This window comes from Protopterus annectens, chromosome 10.part0, assembly GCF_019279795.1.
Source record: "Protopterus annectens isolate FY-2018-M chromosome 10.part0, PAN1.0, whole genome shotgun sequence".
NCBI lineage: Eukaryota > Metazoa > Chordata > Ceratodontiformes > Protopteridae > Protopterus > Protopterus annectens.
Window position 1 is genome coordinate 1,607,963,039 of NC_056744.1, and position 22,068 is coordinate 1,607,985,106.

Consider the following 22,068-nt stretch of genomic DNA (forward strand, 5'->3'; position numbering starts at 1 on the left):
TCCGGATAAAAGGTTCCACTGCCATGAGAGCCTGTAGTTCTGAAATCCTTCTAGCTGCTGAAGTGACGGCTAAAAGAAAGGTAGTCTTCCAAGAAAGAAATTTTATGTCTGCAGAGGCAGCTGGTTCAGGTTCAAAAGGAGGTAGGGTTGAGTTTTTCCAGCGCAAAATTGATGTCCCATGCAGGAGTTGGAGCTCTCCTGGGAGAGCTCAAATATTTGGCCCCTTTGAGGTACTGCTTTAGCAGGGGATGAGAAAAGAGAGGAGGCTCTGTGTTATAATGTGCCGAGATGGCAGAGGCATGGGTTTTTATAGAAGAAAAAGATAGGCCCTTGTGAAGCATCTCAGTTAAGTATTGCAGAATCTGAAGAATATTGGGCATTGCTGTGTTTATTCCTTGTGCTTGGTTCCAGGCACCGAATCTCTTCCATTTATCAGTATAAGATTTTCTAGTACTAGGCCTTCTAACCTCCAAAAAATGACATCCATCACAGGTTTACTGAGGGATGTGACTGGTGAAATTAGTTGATTAGCCATGCTGCAAGATTCAATGTTTGGAGCGGAGTGTGTGCAGAATTTGATAGTCCTGCTGAGACAATAGACGAGGCATTTGAGGCAAGTACTACGGAGGAAGGAGTGACAGATTCCTTAGAAGTGGGTACCAATGTTGGTGAGGCCAGTCTGGAGCAATCAGAATCATTTTTGTTTTTTCATGTCTGACTTTTAGTAAAACCCTGGAGAGCAGAGGCAGAGGGGGAAAGGCATAGACAGAGTGGATGCTCTATCCTTCAGCTGGAAAAAAACTCTTTCCAAGCTTTTCTGTGAAGTCTTGTGCAGAATTTGTCTAACTGATGAGGCAAAAAGATCTATGTCTGGGCTCCCCCATTTCCTTGTCAACATGCTGAAGATTTGTGGATCCAGTTTCCATTCGTGTGGGTCCATTAGGTTTCTGCTTAGGTCATCTGCCAGAGTATTTTGCTTTCTTGGCAGGAATTCAGCTTATAGATGTATTTGGTAAGTCAAGGCTGTGTTTCACAAGGCCATGGTTAGTCTGCAAACTGGGTAGGAGTGGGTACCCCCCTGCTTGTTTATGTACCACGTAACTGTGGTGTTGTCCATCTTCATCAGTAGTTGTCCTGGATGAAGGAAGTCCTTGAAGGCTGTCAGTGCATTCTGTACAGCTAACATTTCTTTCTAGTTAATATGTAGGTGCATCTGAGCGCAACTCCCTGCCAGATGCCGCCCCCCCCAAGCATAGTCTGATGCGTCTGTAGTCAGGGTTTGGATGGCAGGGGGTAGAGTGAATGACAGTCCCTTGTTTTGGGGACAGGCTTCTGCCCACCAAAGAACTCCTGTTGCAGGCAAGGAATGAGCGGAATCATGGTTTCCAGGCTGTCACAATGTTGACTACATAAGCATTTTAGGTACCATTGACATTTCCTCATATGCAGTCTTGCATATGGAATTAGTAGAATGCAGGATGCCATGAACCCCAAAGCCTGCAGAATTTGTCTTGCAGTTAGCTGGGTTTTTGTGGCCACTTGTTTGAAGTAGGTTATCAATTGAACTTGTTTGTCTGGCGTCAGGTAAGCCATCTGGGCAGTTGTATTCAAGCTTGCACTCAGGAATGTAATTATTTGAGAGGGTACCAGTCAGGATTTCTTTTTGTTTATGGTGTACCCTAGAGGCATGTTAGAAGCCTTTTGACAAATGCCAGATGTTGTAGAAGAGTGTCCTTGTCCTCTGCCAGAATTAGAAAATCATCCAGATAAGGATAAATTTGAATGTTTCTTAGTCTGCAAAATGCAATCACTGGTGCCAGGCACTTTGTGAAGACCCTGGGTGCAGTAGATAAGCCAAAGGGCAGTGCAGAGAACTGGTAATGCAAATAGCCTGCTTTGAAGTGGAGGTATCTTCTGCAAAATTCCCCGATTGGGATATGGAGGTAAGCCTCTTTTAAGTCTAGAATTACCAACCAGGCATTCTTGCCTAGCATAGGCAGTAACTGTTGTAGAGTTAGCATCTTGAATTTTGGTATGTCAAGGAAAGTATTTAGAATGGATAAGTCCAGAATTGGACACCATGATTTGTCTTTTCTGGGTACCAGGATAAGTCTTGAATAAAAGCCTTTACCTTTTTCCTTTTCTGGTACTGGTTGAATAGCCCCCATATCCATGAGGAACATAACTTGCTTCTGGGCCTCTGCCCACTGATTTGGAGGCAGATCTGGCCATCCATTTGGAGTTGACGTGTGGAAATGACATCTGTACCCCCTGGGATACTATACTGAACACCCACTTACCCTGGGTAATTGGATGCCAATTTTGAGCATGAATTGTCAACCCCCCCCCCCCCAACGGGGCTGCCAAAAGATAAGTGCTTGGAAATGACAGAGAAAAGTCATTGAGACTGTTTACTGTAGGGTGGTGCTTTGCTACCTCCAGATTTGGAAGTGGAGGCACCCCACTGTTTTGCCCTGCAAGATCCTTGTGGCTGAAACCTGGAGCCCTTGGAGTGTCTGGTTTTGACAGAGCGGCTCTGTTGGGTACTGGAAAGGACCAGTTCTTAGTAGGCCAGTGCCTACTGAACCTGGGTGGCTGCACTCGCAAGAAATCTGTTACAGTTTGCATAGATTTAGCTTTATCTTCCATCTTTTTCAAAACTTATTCTGCCTTATTACCAAACAGACTGTCCTATTGTAAAGGAGCATCCAGCAACTTAGCTTTAACATGATCAGGCAGATTTTGCTCCTTGAGCCAAACATGTCTTCTTATCACAGATCCAGTTACGGCGGCCATGCAAGAGGCCTCCAAGGAATCAAAACGACATTGCAAAGTATGCTTTCCAACTTGTTCAGCTGAATGCAATAAATCCTGCAACTCTAATTTTCCACACAATCAGAAATAATCACTTTCTGTTTCAGTAAGCCCATGACATGCTGTTGATATTTAAGCACATGGAATTGACAGTTTAAAGCCCTGACTGCCAGGGTTGCAGATGTGTAAACCTTCTTGCCCCATCTATCCAGCACCCTGGAGTCTCTATCAGAAGGGGTAGGATTTTTAGCAGTAGTAGCCTTAACACCCTTGGGACCCTGAGAAATTCAGGGTCAGCAGTAGGATTTTTGAAAAGAAACTTGGGAGCCAGGAACCCTGTAATATCTGTCTGGCTTACTAAGAGCCGGAGGCAGGGACTCAGGAGCCATGCTAGATTCTGAGAAATCATCAATGATGTCTAAAACAGGAGGTATAGCCAAAGGCATATGCTGAGGAAGAAGGAGAAAATCCCCAAGCCTCTTTTTGGATTCTGAAAAATCCTGACTCTCCCAATGAAAATGTTCCCTTAAGGTATGCAAAGTCTCTCCCAAAAGATAAATCCTCAGGAGGAGAAGCAGAAGGGATGGATTCTTCTGCAGAGCCCTCATAAGGGGGAATAGAAAATTCCTGATCAGAAGAGGAATCAGAAGAAATGGAAACCCGATCTGAAGATTCATAAATCAATGCCTTGCCTAGGCCTTTTAGCAGGAGAGGGGTGGGAACCCACGATCAAGGTAATGAAATCCTCAGCCATTTTGATCATTTGTTTTTTTAGGCATAGGGGCCTGAGCATGTGGCTCATGCGTCGGTTTTTTAGACATAGAAGTTGGTTTTGGCCTTGTTTTTGATGAAGGTGTCTGTTTAATATACAAATCTTTAGACCTGAAAACACCCTCAGAAGCCAGTGCCTGCTCAGCAGCTCCGGACCCATCCAAGGGGGAGACATACACGGGTTCAATACTTTGAGAATCTCGCGGCATACCAGACTCTGAATGGGTCTTGGCAGAGACCCGAGACTCAAAAGTAGCGGGCATCAGGGGCTGTGAAAGCTGCAGAGTACCGGCGACTGACTTAGGAGAAGCTTAGTCGGTTTTGGACCTAGACTGTCTTTCTTTGCGTTTTTTGTGAATTCCGGTAGTCTGATTGCTAACGGACGACATTTCAGGGCAGATGACTGCAACAGTGAAACACGAACATCTGCATGAACGCATAGTACTGCATTACCAAAAACATTCCCCATCAGGACATCTGCAGGGTGGTAGTTTGGTACCCTTGTTGTCTTAAGACAACCTACTGTTGGCATTTTCTCATTCCCACTTACTGGCCCTCCCAACTTTTGTTCCCCACCTTGCCTCCATGGACATCTATATCCTACATGGTCCCACCGGTTGCATTTAACCCTAGGCCTTGGATGTGTACTTGGACTAGTGGCTTCCCCCACTACTGAGACTCTGTTGGGGCAGTCTAGGCTCCCTTAGACTCATGAGCAGCATTGGGTGTCCCTTTCCTGTGCAGTGATGCCCTGCTTTACTATGTATAGGTTTCCCCTCTTCCCCAACTCAACTACAGTAAGGCATTGCCCATCAGCTAACCAGATTCTCACGTCCTCAGGCAAAGTGCTTGTTCCCTCAACAAAAGGTCTGCCAGCCCTTCAAAAAGAGTGGTGACCTAACATCCACTCACCCACCGATGAAAAGTGCCTAGTTCAACATATTCACACACACACTTTCATTTGCCTTGCATCTATGCTCACAAAAATTTTTCCTACAAGCTTCAGGTGTTAAATTCTAGCAAACAATTCTTTACAACATTATAATTTAAGCAATCAGTTTGGACATTAAATTTGCAGCTTTACCATGGAGTAAGGGGGTCAGGAACCGTACTCGAGCCCTTGGTCAACATACTCTCTCAAACAGATGAGAGAAACTATCAAAATGATCCCCTTTCTAAATTATGGAAGAAATGTACTGACCTTTGTTGCTTCTTGAGTTCGGTTACTCTCTTCCAGATTACCTCCATGACTCTGGCGAAGAGTCAGCATCTCCTTTTCATATTGCCTCTGCCTCTCCTTCTCAGCTTCTAGGCGTAGCAGTTTTCTCATTTTCCTCAGTCTCTGCTGCTTCTATTTCCAAACGCTTGGCCTCCATCTCAATTTCTAACTCATGATGGATTTTCAAGTCCTCTGTGGAAAGGTTGAGCTGTGGCTGTCCATTTTTGAGAGCTGTACATCTTCACGGCCAATCTGATTGTCGTCCTGGTTGCTATTATCTGATGCAGCTGTGACTAAAGCTGCAATCATGTCGGCTTTAAATCAGGTTGGCATGCACATCTCAGCCAACTGGCTCCTTATCAGCTTGCCTGCTCTCCCTGACCAACTAAGCTAACAAAAGAAATAATTGTGACATGAACTCAATGTTCACTGTTTGGCTTTAGAGTACAAAAAAATCCTTCAGTTATACTGTACACAAGCTACAGGAATTCAATATCCACACCACTGCCAGAGAATACGCGACGCCCCGGCAATGGCCCACTAATTAAGGAGCCTCAATCCTCACCACTAACACCAGTGAGGGACATGCACATTGGGAGGATGACAAGTACACACAGCAAAGTACAATTTCCCTCAAGAGCACACAGAGTCAAGTCTGTCTGGAGCTGGTTTCTCCCTCTCTCTCCAGATCCTCAATAAGACTCCTCACTGGTACAGCTATAGGGTTGAGATCTCAGTAGAGTGGTAAAGCCAAAACCTCCAGCACCCTCTGTCCAACTAGTGCTTCACGTCCCTGCCCAAGTAGCTGACACACAGAGATTTGATTTATATACAAGCACAGACACTCCTGGAGAAGGTTGGCACAGGTTCACTAGCTATGCCTCCTTCTGCCCAGACTACACTAACACCACATGCCACCAACCACCCTTATCAGCTATCATAAGGCCCATACCAAAGATTGACCAATTCTGCTGTGTAATGTTACTGTTATCCAAATGGCAAGTGTGAACAGAACTTTTAAGGCTATTCAAGAGTGGCCTGTACAGTATCACCAAACACATATGCAATTACTCTTAAGAACTTAAATACCTCCAAAGCCAAACTAGCCACAATTAAAAGGTTTAAATATATTTAATAAATAATAAAAACAAGACAATAATCACAGTGAAAGCAGAGTTCGGAATCACAAGAAATACTTCAAAATACTGCAGTCTCACATAAACACAGAAAACATCTAGACTAATCTTGCTATATTCCCATCTACTTCTAAGAGAAATACTATGATCCAAGTCTTACTTGCAGAGCAACACGCAGGCAGAAATGCTGGGTGAATGTTTCTAGGTCTAGAGAAAAATACAAAAATGCACAGACGCTCTCTGAGATGGTTCTTAAATTAATAAATGCACATTACTGCTGGAGTACCTAGATGACACCACTATTTGAAGCCTGCCTCTAGTTCACAGGCTAAACCGATAAATATTTTTCATAGACATGTTAAACTGTTATCTCTTAGAATGTTGCCTGAAACTAAACACAATTTAACACTTTTACATTTTAAACCTAGTAATTTTGGTCTTCAGACAACAGAAAAACTCTGGCTGTAGACAGTCTTCCAGCTGTGGAAAATGGTAAAACTAATTTTCCGAGTTTGCAAGTAACTCTATGTCCCAATTTCTACTTTGAAAACATACATTTGCACAGAAGTATAGTCCATATACAGTTCTGCTCTTTTCCAGCAGGGTGCACTGTGGTTATTTTTGTAGCTCAGCACATAACATACAGGTTACTTACATTTGTAGACAAGCCTATGGATCATTTTTAACATTTACAATGACATTGGATTATTTACAAAATTCTAGCTACCTGGGCTGGCAGCCTTCACAACTCACTATTACTACTGATCTGCCAGACCTTACATTCTCATAGTAGGTTAAGCACTTACATTTTGTGTATGAATAACACAGAAGCTGGCATAACAAAAAGTTGGAACATGTCCTTTTTGCCTCTGTGCATGATGGAATGTGTGCTAAACCAGCAGTGAATTTGCAGTTTCCCACCCAAATAAATTTAAATTGAGTAAGCTACATTGTGAAGAGAAAGCCACACACAGAACAAGCAATGCAGATGGAAATATTTTGCAGGAATTGGTCTTAAGTGGGCCTTTGAAAGTCAAGGCCTACTGTACAACACACACAAAAAAAAAAAAAAAAAAAAAGTCTAGTTTGTCTAAATTTAAGTGTCAAATCTAAACAATGGTGTTGAAGAAAAAACAAAAGTTGAAAATATTCCCCAAAAATGGCAGAGTTTGAGCAAATAAACTGACAACCAAATTTTTTTTCATGCCAAAAAAAAAAATAAATAAAAAGATGCACATGCTGCTCTCAATCTACATTAAAAAAAAAAGTTTTGGCTAATACAATGCACAGGTGCGGGTACTCTAGGGTTTTTGAACTTAGGCAAGCTCACCATTGTTATCAAAGTTTTATGCTGCATTAGTATAATGATGCTTCATTAGACATGTATGAATTTGTGCTCGCCGTTTATGAACATTCGGTTGTGGGCTTTACTGCCCTGCTGGCAAAAGCATCTCGCACTAGGATGCTCGCAACAATAACTGGACATATGATGACTAGCTGTGTTGTCAGATTTTGGGCCTCAAGATTGTCACTCGGGTTTAGAGGTGCCAAATCATCAAAATGATCACCATACAATACTAAGCTAGGCCAAAGCCAGAACAGCAGCTGGACAGACCCATGAGTGCAAAGTGACCTGGGAATTGCTAACCAATAAATCTGTGCCGAAATCTCACCTTAGCAGTTTCATGTACACTGGGAGGTTGGAGATGTGGAATCTAAATAAATTTCATCAAATAACAATTGAGAATGGGCAAAAAGCAAATGACCAAGAGGTGGCCTGCTACCCATGGTAAAACAAGTGTAGGACTACACCGGGAGGTTGGAGATGTGGAATCTAAATAAATCTCATCAAATAACAATTGAGAATGGGCAAAAAGCAAATGACCAAGAGGTGGCCTGCTACCCATGGTAAAACAAGTGTAGGACCCACTAGTGGACAATTTGCAACAGTCAGGTTAGTGAAAGAAGCATTCGATACAAAACAAGCAGGTATCTACACAATGACAAACCGAAAAGCCACAAAAATAACCGCTATGGAAGACACCAAAGTCAAGTCTCAGGTGTGGGAGAAGTATTATTAGAGTACCAAGAGTCTCAAAAAGGCTCTGGCAAACATTCATCTGGCAGGCTGGCAGGCAGAACACAGATCAAAATGTTCTCATAGGTGTAAATTAGGCTAATGACCACTACGGCCTTTATAAGCCCAGCTGTACAACCTAAAATGTGTCCCACAGGTTCTGAGAAACCACTCTCTCTCCAAAACCTGGCTAAATAAAAACATAGCTAACTCAGAAGTTCTCCATACCGGCTACAGTATCATTAGACAAGACAGACCACTTCATAAAAGGGGGTGGAACTGCCTTACTGTACAACTCCAACTTAACGTCAAATACCAAACTCCTACCCCCTCCCCCAATAATTGGGGCATACTTCTCTACTTCACCCTAAAAAGGTCATCACCACAATTGTGATCTATATTCCACCTGCTAGCCTTGACGACTTCTTATCCTGGTGTTCTTCCACACTCACAAGAAAAAATAAGTTATGTACCTACCATAACGTTCCATGTTAGTTGTCTTCATCTCGCCTTCTTTCTTGCTTGTTGGGATCAGAGCTGACCCCTCGGCTCCGACTCGGCCGTCTTCTATAGCTCGAGAGCTGTTTACTGGCTAGAGGCTACCCCTTATCCCATGATGCCTAGCGCTAGCTACCCAGATCTCGTTTGTAATAGCTAACCCCAGACATATCAAGAATAATCTGACCAAACTAACAGGTTGAGCATATCTATTATACTCTTTAAATCAATAGAGGAAGCAGACCAGAAAAATACTCAGCTGGTGAAATCTAAATTCCTCTCGGTCCAATAGGACAAGGGGATAGAGGGGGGGGGGGGGGAGACAAGAAAGAAGGCGAGATGAAGACAACTAACATGGAACGTTATGGTAGGTACTTAACTTATGTTAAGTTGTCTATCTCGCCTTTGTTTCCTGCTTGTTGGGACAGCGTCCCTAGCATCTATGATTCTGGGTGGCTCATTGGAACAGACTCTTCAGAACAGTGGATCCAAAGTTATCTCTATTCCTGGAGGTCATATCTAACTTGTAATGAGAAGTAAAGGTATGAGGAGTTGCCCATGTGGCTGCGGCGCAAATAAGAGTCCATGGGTAACCTACATTGGAAGGCTACAGAAGTAGCTAAAGCCCTAGTATAATGTCCTTTTGGTTTGGCAGCCAATTCTTTGTTTCTTAGTTGATAAATGAAGGTAATAATGTGAGACAACCGCCTAGATAGGGTCACTTTGGAAACTGGGAGACCTTGTTTACCCTTAGCATAGGAGAGGAAGAGTTGATCCGACTTCCTTATATCCTTAGTTCTGTGCAGGTAAAAACGCAATTGTCTATGCACGTCCAAAAAGGTGCAACTTGTATTCTGCCTTGTTGGTGTAGTTAGGGAAGAACACTGGAAGGTCTATGGATTGGTTTAGATTGTTTTCTGCACACACTTTAGGAAGGAAGGATGGATTAGTTCTCAGTGCTACCCTATCCTTGTGAAAAACTAAGCATGGAGAACGAACGCTTAGTGCTTGAAGTTCCGATACACGTTAGCTACCAGAAAAAGAGTTTTCCTAGACAGAAACTTAAGGAAGCATGAAGCCGCAGGTTCAAAAAGGGGGCATAATCAAGGAGGTTAATACCAAATTAAAGTCCCAAGGAGGAGGGGGATCTCTCACTGGGGGACTAAGGAGAGTAGTCCCTCTAAGAAAGGCTTTACACGGCTTATGAGACATTATATTTAGATTAGCAAAGCCAACATGATAGTTAGAAATGGCTGCTAGTTGAACCCTGATTGTGGCAGAAGCGGATCCAGAGTGAAAAAGCTCAGTTAGGAATTCCAAGATCTCGTGAACTGGGGCTGAAAAGGGATCTATGTTCCTAGCCTCTGCCCAATAAAGAGAAGCGTTTCCATTTACTAGCATTCGTTTTCCTAGTAGCTCATTTGTGAGAGGATACGATAATATCACGCACAGCTGGGGAAATGCTGGGAAGCCTAGCTAGGGTTGGAATTGGATCAACCAAGCTATGAGCTGGAGGGTCTGGAGGGATCGATGCAGCTCTCCTGATTGATGGATCAGCAGGTCTGGAATGGGATCCAGGATCCAGGGCTGCTCGAGGAGATAACGGTGCAGGAACGGAAACCAAACCTGGTGAGGCCAGTAAGGAGCAATGAGGACCATTTTGCAACCCAACAAAGTCGCTTTCTGTACGAGTTTGGGTATAAGAGGAAAGGGTGGAAAGGCAAAGTCGTCCCAGAGGCCAATTGTGGACTAGAGCATCTCTGGGAGGATGACAGGGAAGCGGTAGAAGGGAGAAATAGTTGCTGCATTTGGTGTTGAAGGGGGTTGCAAACAGATCACAGCAAGGCGGTCCCCATTTGTGGAAGATTAGGTCCGCAACTACCTGATTCAGAGACCACCCGTGAGGCATGAGAACAGCTCTGCTGAGCCTGTCCGCTAGATCCGTTGGATTTCCCAGGGATGTGCGTTGGGAGGAAATCGCCCATTACCAGAGTCCGAGTGCTTCTCCACATAAGGGGGTAGGATCTGGTTCCGCCCTGCTTGCTGATGTACCACACTACTGACATGTCAGTTTGAATTGCAATTGTCCCAGGAGGGAGTGAGCTCTGAAGTGCTTGCAACGCTAGAAGCACGGCTCTCATCTCCAAGACATTTATATACAGATGGTACTCGTGAGGTTGCCATGTGCCTTGGACTGTCCTGCCCTGATAATGCCCCCCCACCCCATCAATGAGGCGTCCGTGGTCATCGTGGCAACTAGGGGTGGTTGGATGAATGGTCTGCCCAGAGACACTAGCGGGGAGATCATCCACCAGGAAAGGTGTGTTTTGCAAGTTTCTGTAATTACAATCATGTGGGACATGGGGAGTTGTTGAAAGGACCACTGTGTGAATAGAAGCCACTGCAGGATTCTCATGTGAAAGCAGGCTAGAGGTATCAGAATAATTGCTGCGGCCATAGAACCCAGAGTTTGAAGGACCAACCAGGCTTGTACCTTTTTGCATTGCATGAGGATATGAACTTGCTGCTGAATTGTGGCCACCCTATCCGGCGGTAGTCTTGCGGACATGCTTCTTGTATCTAGATCTGCTCCTATATAGGTAATAGATTGACAGGGCAACAAGGCAGATTTTTCGAAATTTATGGTAATGCCTAACTGGGCACAGACTGCGATTATATAATCCCTGGCTTGAAGACGTTGATGCCTGGTAGTAGCAGTAAGGAGCAAAGTCATCTAGATAAGGAAACACCTGGAATCCTTGATGTCACAGGTGAGCCGTGACCACCGCCATACATTTGGTGAACACCCTGAGGGCTGTGATGAGGCCAAAGGGCAGAGCTCTGAAATGATAATGACCGGCTCCCAGCCGGAAGCGAAGGAATCTCCTGGAGCGCATGTCCATCTTGATGTGGTAGTATGCATCCTGGAGATCTATTGAGCACATCCAATTGTCCTGACCCCAAAAAAGGGTAGAATGGACTGAGGCGTGACCATCCGAAACTTTGTTCTTTGAACAGACTTGTTTAGTCTGCAGAGATCCAAAACTGGTCTCCAGTCCCCTGTCTTTTTTGGTACCAAAAAGAACCTGGAGTAAGTTCCGGATCAGAGTTGGTCTGCCGGGACTTCCAGGATGACTCTTTCTAGCAGTCTTGAAATTTCTATGACTGCGGGCCCTCAGATTGGGTGGAACATCTGGGGGGGGGGGGTTGTTTGACAATAGGGGAGATTGGAAGAAGGGAATCACATAGCCTCCGGATAGGACTGATTGTACCCATTTGTCTCGCGTAATGTCTTGCCAGGCTTTTGGGTACAGAGAAAGTCTTCCCCAGACTGCCTCCGGAGGTGGGCAGTCAGGCAACCCTTCAGGGGTGCTGGAAGGGCTTGTCAGAGAACGATTCTCTGCTGCCCTGGTTCTGCAGACCCAGTCTGCCTAGAGGGCGGCGTCTGTTGTCATTCCCTCCTCTGCCCCTAGAGGAAAAAATCACTACACGTATCAAGCGAGGCTCCCTGGGATTTCCGAAACCACATTTTCCCACTCTTCTGACCTTTGGGATATGGTCTGGAAGGAGTGGGAAAAACAGACTCCCACGGCAGAGAGTCTTGCCTTCCTGTTCACATCTAGTAAGTGTCTTTCACCTGTGGTTCAAAGAGAAATGAACCGTCAAAGGGGTTGTTGGTGAATGACTCTCTAAAGGGCTCCGCAAAATTACACAACCGCATCCATGCGTGTCTCCAAAGGGCCACGCCTGTGCTCTACTCGCACCATCGGCTGCATAGGAAATGAGCCTCATGGAGGAGTTGACCACTGAATTAAAGGGTCGCCAGCTGAGAAGCTACTTTAGCTTGAACTCCTTCAGCTGATGGATCCTGGAGGGCATCTCCAAGCTCTTTTAAGAGATCCCTCTGAAGTCTGGTAAAATGGCATAAGTAATTCTGTGACCTCATGGAGAAGGTCGCTGAAGTGAACATTCGCTTCCCATATCTATCCACAGTCCTAGACTCCTTGTTAGGAGGATTGTCAGAGGAAAAAGTCTCCACTAATTCCTTTTTAGTGGCTGCTGCTACCACCATGGCATCCACAGGAACACCCTTTGAAAGGAACTGTTTGTCAGGAGGTGCAGTAATAAATTTGCCGGGCCTCCTAGGGGTTGGTTCCACTGTGTCCGGGGCTGACCCAAGCCCTTCGAGCCACCACAGACAGTGGATCGAAGGGAGGAGACACCCAGGAAGTGGAAGGGCGAGAACCAAACGCATCCAGGAATACGGATTCGTCCTCAGTAGGGGCTAGGGCAGTCCAGTTCCCCCTCTGCCTAAGCCTTTCCAGAAAGTCCTAAAAGGAAACATCTTCAGAGGGGGATCTCTGTGACCCTTCCGATTCATCCAAATCCATATCTGAAGTGACAGACTCAGGGGAGTCCATGTGCTTCCTCTTGCACTTCCTATTCCGAGGGGGCTCCTCTGAATGATCAGGAGAGGCCTCAGAAGAGGAGGAAACACCCAGTGGGGTGCTCTGCAGCACTGGTTCCCCACGCTTGGGGTCTGGAGGAGGGACAGAGGTTGACTCAGGTACTACAAGGGATGGAGTCAGTGGGATTGAACGTGGTGCTGACTCATGGGCCAGTACACTCCTCATGACATCGAAGGCATCCCTGCCACGATGCAAAGAAGGATCCGGCTCAGAGGAAACCGGAATCCTCCTCCGCACCGAGGGGGACGGCTCCGAGGCTGATGGAGCAGAACTCACCTGAGTTGAAGCTCCGGGAGGGAGAACGGGGTCGGACAAGGGTCCGATGCCACTCGCCCCCTGGAGCCAACGAAAGAGTCTCTGCATCCAGATCCCTCGACGGAAGGTAGCATCTAGGGGATCGGAGCAGATGATGGAACCGAAGGGAAAATAGTTATCAGTGTCAAAGGTTCCACAATCCAAACCCCACCAAACTCCGGCTCCGAGCTCAGAGGAGTCGGAGGAGGAACATCGATTGAAGCAGACAGAGCAGACACCTGTTGAGGAGGGCTGGATAACATTTTGGATAGTGCCTGCAATTTCAACAACCCAGTGACCACCCTCTCCACGCTGTGGTCTGACAGCCTAGAAGACAGAGAGGAGTGGGATGATTTAGGACTGCGGTCACTTTGCAATAGGGGAGACAGAGGGGCCGAATGTATAGACTCTAAAGATGGGGACCTCGGTCTCTTGTGGGTCCGAGACGGCTCCGATACTGGTGGAACCGACTGGGAAGCAGCCCCCTCGGTTCCAGCCCGAACAGAGGTAGTTGGTAATATTTGGACCAATGACGGCTCCGAGCTGGGAGCAGACGATTTGGTCGATTTAGAAGATTTCACCGGCTGAGCCTTCCCTTAAGATAAACTTATTTTTGCGCTCCTGCAGAACCCTTGGGCTGAATGCGTGGCATACAGAACAAGAGTCCTGCAGGTGCACTGTGCCTAAACAATAGACACAAGAAGTGTGCCCATCTGTCAGAGACATTTTCTGACAGCATGAGTCACACGTCTTGAATCCAGATACTTTGAATTCTTTAGACATCTCTATAGAAAAAAAATCTTTGTCCAAAGGCCCCAACAACAAAAAACTATAAACACTATGTATAAACACTAATCTATAAAAAAAAACATGAAAAACTACAGTGAAAGGTAGTTTTTTTTTATAAATAGGAAGCCTCTAACTTAAACTGCTACCTATAAATTGAGAGAGAGACTAAACTAAAAGAAAACGCTACAATAAGAAGGGAAAAAAAAAAGGGGGGGGGGGGCTCTCTAACAAACTAGTTCTAAGGGAAAATTCAACTACACTAAAAACTACAACAAGCTTGTTAACAATAAGGTTGAAAGACTAAAGTATTAAAATATAACCCCTAAATAGCTAGGAAAAAAGTAGTAACTTACTACAGCCTGAGCCAGTAATAACGAACCTCGCAGCTGTAGCCTCGAGCCAGTAAATAGCTCTCGAGCTACGAAAGACGGCAGAGTCAGAGCCGAGGGATCCAAACAAGCAAGAAACGAAGGCGAGATAATCACCTATTCTGGGGGATTTCAGCCTAGATTGGTTCACCTGTATATTAGACCCACCAAGTAATCTAGTAAATCTCCATGGCTACCAGCAGCTAGTCCAAATTCCAACTAGATGTGATAAAATCTAAAAGGTAACCCGATCCTTGACTGGGTCCTAACAATCCCACATTGTACCCCCACACAGGCAGTCTTCCAAACACCTTAAGTGGCCACAACATAATATACTGTATGTGTAGTAGAAGCATATGCAAAACCACTAACTATATATCCACTAGAAACAAAAACATTTCTCTCCTGAGGTCCTCAATACTTTACTCCAACTGTGATTGGATCCCCCTCCCACTTGAGCAGGCTGTAGCACATTTCTACAACACCTAGACACAGTCGCTCCATTGCGCAAAATCAAGGTTAGAACCTCTACAAACCCCTGGCTCAGTAAAAAAAAAAAACAAATAAATCCTCAAGTCCAGAAACACTGCCTGACTTTACTATCAACACAAAGCCCAAGTACGAAGAACTGTGCAAAAAAATGCATTAGGCTGGACAAAAAAATCCTACTACACGACATTACAAACTAAATACCAACACAACCCACCAAAGTTTTGGAAAAATGTAAACCAGCTACTAAAAAACCCACCCAAAAGGCTACCCCCAAACCAACCACCCCTGACACTAAAGTTCCATCGAAACAATTCAACTCCCACTTTGTGAACTCAATTCTATCCATAGTATCACATGGTCATTCCAACCTCACTACCCCCCCCCCCCCCCAAACAAACACAAACACTAAACAGATTTACCCTCAAAACAGTTTCCACCACTTCAATCAAAAGCATGCTCCCCAAACTAAAAACCTCAACAGCAGCCAACCTACACCCCAGCTATTTTTTGAAACTCACAGCAGATGCTACTGCTATCCCAATCTCCACTCTCAAAACAGATCAACTGTTGAAAACTGCGTGCCCAAACTCTGGAAAATATTCTAGGTTACACCCATACATATAGGCAAGACCTCCAGTGAACTTAACTGCAGACATGTTGCTATACTCTTCCCTCCTGGCCAAAATCCTAGAAAAATATCTCCTAGACAGCAACATCGTTTCAGACCTGCCCATAGTACCACTACAGCCATCCTCTGCTTCACACACACAGTAAACAGTCTCAAAAACGAAGGCCTGCAGGTGTCAACTCTTTTTTTTGGAAATGTCCAAAGCATATGACAGTCTCGCACCAAATCCTGCCAAACAAAACAAACAACCAATATCACCTATCAAATTCCACTCTTACCTGGTTCCAAAGCTAAAAGATACCAAGCTGTGAAATGGGAAAATTCTCTCTCTCTTCAGCTGCCCATAACTAAAGGAGTCCCACAGGGTTCTATTTTAGGACCACTGCTATTCACAATCTTCACAAATGACCTCCATAGAGCATCCATCTATCATTCAGTATGCAGATGATACTACCTTAATCTGTGCTGCACAAAACATTCCACCCTCCTGCAAACAACTCAACTAGCATTCTCGGACGTTGAAATCTACCTTACCAAAGCCCAACTTCTCCTCAATCCAAAGAAAACTCAGCTTATGATTATAACCAGTTCTAACAAAAACACTGACAAGTCAATTCACTATCAACTTCAGAAATGCTACCAAAATCGCCCCAGTGGCGCAGGCTAAGCTACTGGGAATAACCATAGATTCTGAAAAAGGGCCTTTTCAGCTCAGACACCCCTGGTAAACAAATGTAAAATAAAAATAAATAAATAAGCCTCCTATTTACGTTGCAAGCAAATCTAGGTCTTCAGATCTAGTAGCTGTGATGCAGTTTGTTTTGCAGATGTGCAAAAGGTTCAGAGTGGATTTAATCAAAGACAAATTCCAACCTTAAATGGGGACACACAGAATGGGTGGAAGACATTCAAAGGAACTCTGAAAGCAAGTGAGCATGCCTTCACCTGAGAAGGGACAGCCAGAAACAGATGTAAGATTTCATTTCAACAGATGAGGTGACTGCAACAAACAGGGAATTCTGACATGGCAAGGCTGAACCAGTGGATAATATTCACGTGGAAATGCTGAACACATTATACATTAGTGGGTTTCAGGGACAACATACCTTTTCAATGTTGCATGGACAGCAGTGACAGTACCTCTGGGCTGGAAACTGGGATTGTTGCCCAGTTTAAAAAAGGATGACAAGCAAATGGGTTTACATCAAATTATCAAGTTTTCAGAAAGTCAAACCTGATAGGGTCAAGACCATGTTAGTTTCTGAAAACTCAGAAAAAAAAAATCTACACTTCTGCAGGGAGCAAGCCCCTCTGTACTCCACCTGCAAATTATATAAATTATGCAATACCAACTCAAACATAGCACTAATGTGTGGGAAAAAGGGAAACCTCACAATCCCAAGACATTTCCATACAAATTGCTTAAGAGTTTTCAAAACTCAAATATATGGTCTTGACCATATGAAGTTTGTGAATACAGCAGTCTGACAAACCCAAGAAAATGCATGTTTTTAATTACAGGGGAGTCATAAGCCTCAGCATCCCTGGTACAGCATATGCCAAGGTACTGGTAAGAAGATTTGGGTAAACAGTGGAGCCACTAATTCAAGAGGATCAGCATGGATTCTCTGACTGTGGAATAGTAGATGCATTTAGTTTTTGCACAGCTACTGAAAGGATGAATGGATACATGTACTTTGTGGATTTGGACAAAGGCACAGGATAGCATACCCTGCAAAGTCTTGGTAGAAGTGCTACAAAACTGTATGTTCTTATGGAATAGCACACCGCAAATGCCTTCTTATCTGAGGAATGATGGTTGCACATAAGCACACCATCAAGCCAAGTGTATTCCAAGTGGGTGAACTCTGCTAAAGGAGTGCCTATTGGTGATTCTCACAAACAGGATATCTAAAGATATAGCCAAGACCTGGAAACCATGCAGATGGGGGACAAAGAGTGGAATCTCCGTTTTCTGCATTATCCTACTGGCAATAAAGTGACTGGCAAGTGTTAGGGAGCTGGGATTAAAAAAAGTCCACCTACAAATCCCGATAAGAGCTCACCCCCAGAAGACAGGTGATTAGTCTCTGCAAGTGAGGAGGGGTGCACAAAATTCAGGTGAAGGTTAAATAATCTTACAGACCATGGTCACCACTGAAAAGTACTGGCAATGAGGCCACACCGCAGCCCAGAGGTTCACTGGGGGCCATATTGATAGTGTTATTTCAGACTATAGTGGTGAAGCTTTCCATTTACCAGTTTATGTCCAAATCCACAAACAGTTCATGAGCTTTAGATATTGACAGACAGTATGTGAAGCAGCAGCAAAAATTAAGACTCATTCACAGGGTAGCTTGGATTCACCCTCCAGGCTTAGTAAGGAGGCTAGCAATCTGGGAAACCACTGAAGTACAGCCACTGCTTCTACATGTAGACAGATGTCAGTTAAGATGGCACAGAAGGTACATTAGGCAAGGCTCAGTAAGCAGAGGCCCCAAGGCATACTCAAAGCATGGAGGGATTCTCCTCATATCACTCTTCAAGGTGATCCCATATCATTTGCTGGAGATTGTCATGCTTAGCTTGCTACCATCAAGACAAGCAAGTAAGAAAGTCTGACTTGCGGATACCCCCCCCCCCTCAAACATACAGGATTGTTACTTCACATAATTTGATTACATGTCAGCACTAGAGTGTGAGAAGTTCTTTAATTCTAGAAGACTTCATGTATCACAAAATATTCTCCATGAATTCTTTCCTCCCTGTTCACAGAATTCAGTGGGTTACAAGTAGTACTCAAACAAAAGTTTACAATGCATGGAGTTGGGATGCAGCCGAACCAATACCAGCATACTACACAATTCATAGACCTACACCCTCCTCACAAGGAGAGCACAATCAACTAATGCCCATCTCAACCATTTCACAATAAGCAGCAAACCCTTCCAGTGCACACAACTTTATAAATGTCTTAGCCTACAGTGATTTAAAACAAGACAATGCAACTCTTACATTCCCAAGATGGAAACTACCCATAACACTGGCTGCACTCAGAAATCCCACTGGCCAGCAGGTTACACTATGCTCAGAACAAATGACGAACAGTTGAAGCACTTTTATAATAAGAGTCTGTAGTGAGAAGTGTGGTTTACGCTGGTTTTAATTCTGAAGCATGACTTGCTGGTCAGAAACCAATTCCAGATTTTACTTTAATTTTCTGTGTTAATGGATTCCACTAAATTCATACAACTCAGAAAGAAAAAAACCACACCACACCCAAACTAATACAGAGCAAACTTTTTATTTTTATTTGAAAGCATTCCCTAGTCAGAGTTTGCACACAAACCCAGCTAGGCTTGATAATACTATATCAAAGTGCTACAAGAAATTAGCAGAGTACAATGTCCAATCCCCACAGGTTACTTTAAGATGGCACTGAAAATACTTTAGTGCCCACAGTATACACCCCATTAACACCGCTCATGAAAGACTAGTCTAAAATGGGTACTGCCACTAATAGCTTAGCATTTTCCACTCGTGCCAACAGCCAAAATACAAACTTGCAAGACAGTGTAATGAGAAAAAAATGTTAACTGAACTGCTTTGAACCCAATGTTTGCATTTTACTCCACTAACTCAAATGTGCTTCTGCTCACACTGCCAGCAGAAAGACAGGAGGTAACTTTCTTGAAGCCAAAGTTTAGTTATGACATTTTAAAACAAACTTAGTCCATACGCCACAAAATCCACTTCAGAAGGTGAGATTTCTACTTAATACTCACTGTGACTGGAGAGTCCACTCGCTGCACATTGCTCTCTTCCACCAAAATCTCTCTAAAGGGGCAGAAAAGAAAAAATAAATAAATAAAAAACAAAACAAAACAAAACAAAAAAGTCAAAACTGCAGCACTAAAAGAACACATTAAATTTTAAAATGTCAAAACATAATATTTTCCCTCTCAGAGGAGTCATCAACTTACTTTAAAGGTAAGCAAAACTAGTTAACAGAGAAGTCCTTCTCAAAACGGATGGGTATATCCAGGAACAAAATGAACTAATTACTTACACAAGATGAGTACAACTACATGAATAATTTTCCCAATAATTCCTTCAATATATGGGATACCCAAAATTCACAAAAATTTGGAGGACCCACCATTTCCCCCACTGTTGATGCTAGGGGGTCTAAAAACACACAGGACAGCCAGGTTTGACACCATGTTAAAGAAACATCCGCAAAAATTCTTGCGATTTTCTTGGCAAGACTACCACCACCACTTTTACAAAACCTTAGTACTAGTCACCACTTACATTAAAGACAGTTTTTTTTTGGTTACCCACCCCAAAGTCTTGAGACTCACACAACACTGAATCCTATGCAAGTAAAAGTGCAGCTGTCTATGAACATTCAACAAGTGCAATTTGTACTCTTCCCTATTCTGAAAATTTGGAAAGAAAGCAGATTAAATTACCTGATTAAGGTTTGATTCTGAAGCCACTTTGGAAAGAAACAGGGGTAAGTGTGCGAAGACACCCTGTTCTTATGAAGTTCCAAAACCCTTCTGGCTGATGTAATGGCAATCAGAAAAGCCATTTTCCATGCCAAGAACTGTAGATCCACTGAGGCTGCAGGTTCGAAAGGGAAGAGACCAGAGATTGCAGAACTAGTGTAAAATCCCAAGGAGGCATTGGGTCCTCAATTGGTGGCCAAAGCAGAAAGGTACCCTTAAAAAAGGCTTTGCAAAGCTTAGAAGCTACAGAAGCAGAGTTGTCACCTACATGAAAATTGAGACATATCTGCCAGTTGGACCTTGACTGTTGAACTGACACCTTGATAGAAAATGCTTGCCAAAAATTCTAGAACCTCCAGAATTGGGTCAGTAAAAGGACCTAGATCACAAAGAGGTGCCCAAATAAACGCTTCAACTTGCTGGAATAAACCTTCCTGGTAGAAGACTTGAGGGGAAGATAACCTGCAAGTCCTGACCATCATGGGAACTGGAGCAGTCAAGCAGCGAGCTACAGACTGACCAGATCTAGGTGTGGAATCCCAGAGGGATGAGATGAGATCTGGAGCCTGATCCAATGTCCAGGGAGGGACACTAGATGAGACCACAGAGCAGGGAACCAGACTTGGCGAGGCCAGAATGGGGCAATGAGGATAATGGGGCCCCCCAGCCTGTGAGCTTTCTAAAGGAATTTCGGAATTAGCGGGAGAGGAGGATAAGAATACAGAAGACCAGAGGGACAAGCATGAACCAAAGCATCTCTGGGGGCTTCCTGTGTGTGTGTGTGTGTGTGTGTGTGTGTGTGTGTGTGTGTGTGTGTGTGTGGGGTTCAGAGAAAAAAAAACTCACTGCATTTCATGTTGGAAGGAGAGGCGAAGAGATTGCAGCAAAGCTGACCTCACGTTTGAAAGATCTGTTTCACTATTGAAGGATTCAGAGATCACTTGCAAGAATTTGTTGAGATTTCTGGTTAAGCCCAACTGGTGGGCTGTTAGGAGAAGGGAATCCCTGGCTTGACAACCTCGATGCCTGGAGGGGGCAGAAAGGAGCCAATTGTCCAGGTAGGGGAAGACCTGGAAGCCCTGCAGTCGCAGGTGAGCCTCTAACACTGCCACCACTTTGGTGAACACCCTGGGGGGCTGTGGCAAGCAAATGGTAGCGTTCTGAACTGAATGATTAGCTCCCAGCCGGAAGCAGGGGAACCTCAGAGAGAGTCTGTCCATTTTGATGTGTAGTACATACAAAATAGATTAGAGAGTGACCATCCGCAAATCGGTGTTGGCAGCCAACAGATTTAAGGTGGAAAGATTCAGAATTAAGTCCCATCTTCTTTGGCGCTAAGAATTTGGAACAGATGCCTAGTCTGGACTAGTCTGGGGGACAGGCTGGATGAGTCACTTTTCCAGCAGCTTGGCAATTTCCAGTGCTGCCTACTCCCTTTGTGCAGGTGGAATGTCCAGCTGGTGCCTGGGAGGAGATTGAATATCCTCTGGATATGAACTGCAACACTCAATGATAGTCTGTGATGGACTCTCAGAACATTGGGTGTAGAGAAAGTTGGCCCACGACTGCCTCAAGAGACTAGCAGTCAGGCAGCCCCTCAGGGCATCTGTGCAGGTCTGTCCGAGAAAGATTAGAGACCACTGGTTCCTTGGGCCCCCTCTGCCTCAGGGGCAGCTTCTGTCAAATCCCCCTCAGCCTCTAGGGGAAGGCAGAGTCCTGAGAATCCTGGGAGAAGCCCTGAGATTTCTGGAATCACATCTTCTTTGCCCTTTTCTTCTTTACATGGGCATCTTTACATGGGCATTCTGGCTAGGGGAAGCCTAGAGAGGGTAGCGGCCAGTCGCAGAAGTTGTGAGAATTGTCATGCAGATATCTGAGAAACTAGCAATAGGCTTTGGAAGTGATTGGAGAGTGACAGGACTTTGTCCTGGGAGAGGAAAGCCCACATCAAGTGTTCTGATCCTGCAGCCCAGAAATGCACATTCATGAGCAAGCACTC

The 22,068-nt window shown here is 44.4% G+C and overlaps 1 protein-coding gene across 3 annotated transcripts in view; it reads right to left on the bottom strand.

Moving 5' to 3' along the window:
• The window catches only part of PPP4C (protein phosphatase 4 catalytic subunit), a 245,268-nt gene that overhangs the window by 201,492 nt on the left and 21,708 nt on the right, over nt 1-22,068 (bottom strand). For all 3 annotated transcript variants that reach the window (XM_044086284.1, XM_044086286.1, XM_044086285.1), the window contains exon 3: nt 19,341-19,392. In XM_044086284.1, coding sequence (XP_043942219.1) covers nt 19,341-19,392 — 52 coding nt within the window. The remainder of the gene's footprint in view (nt 1-19,340; nt 19,393-22,068) is intronic.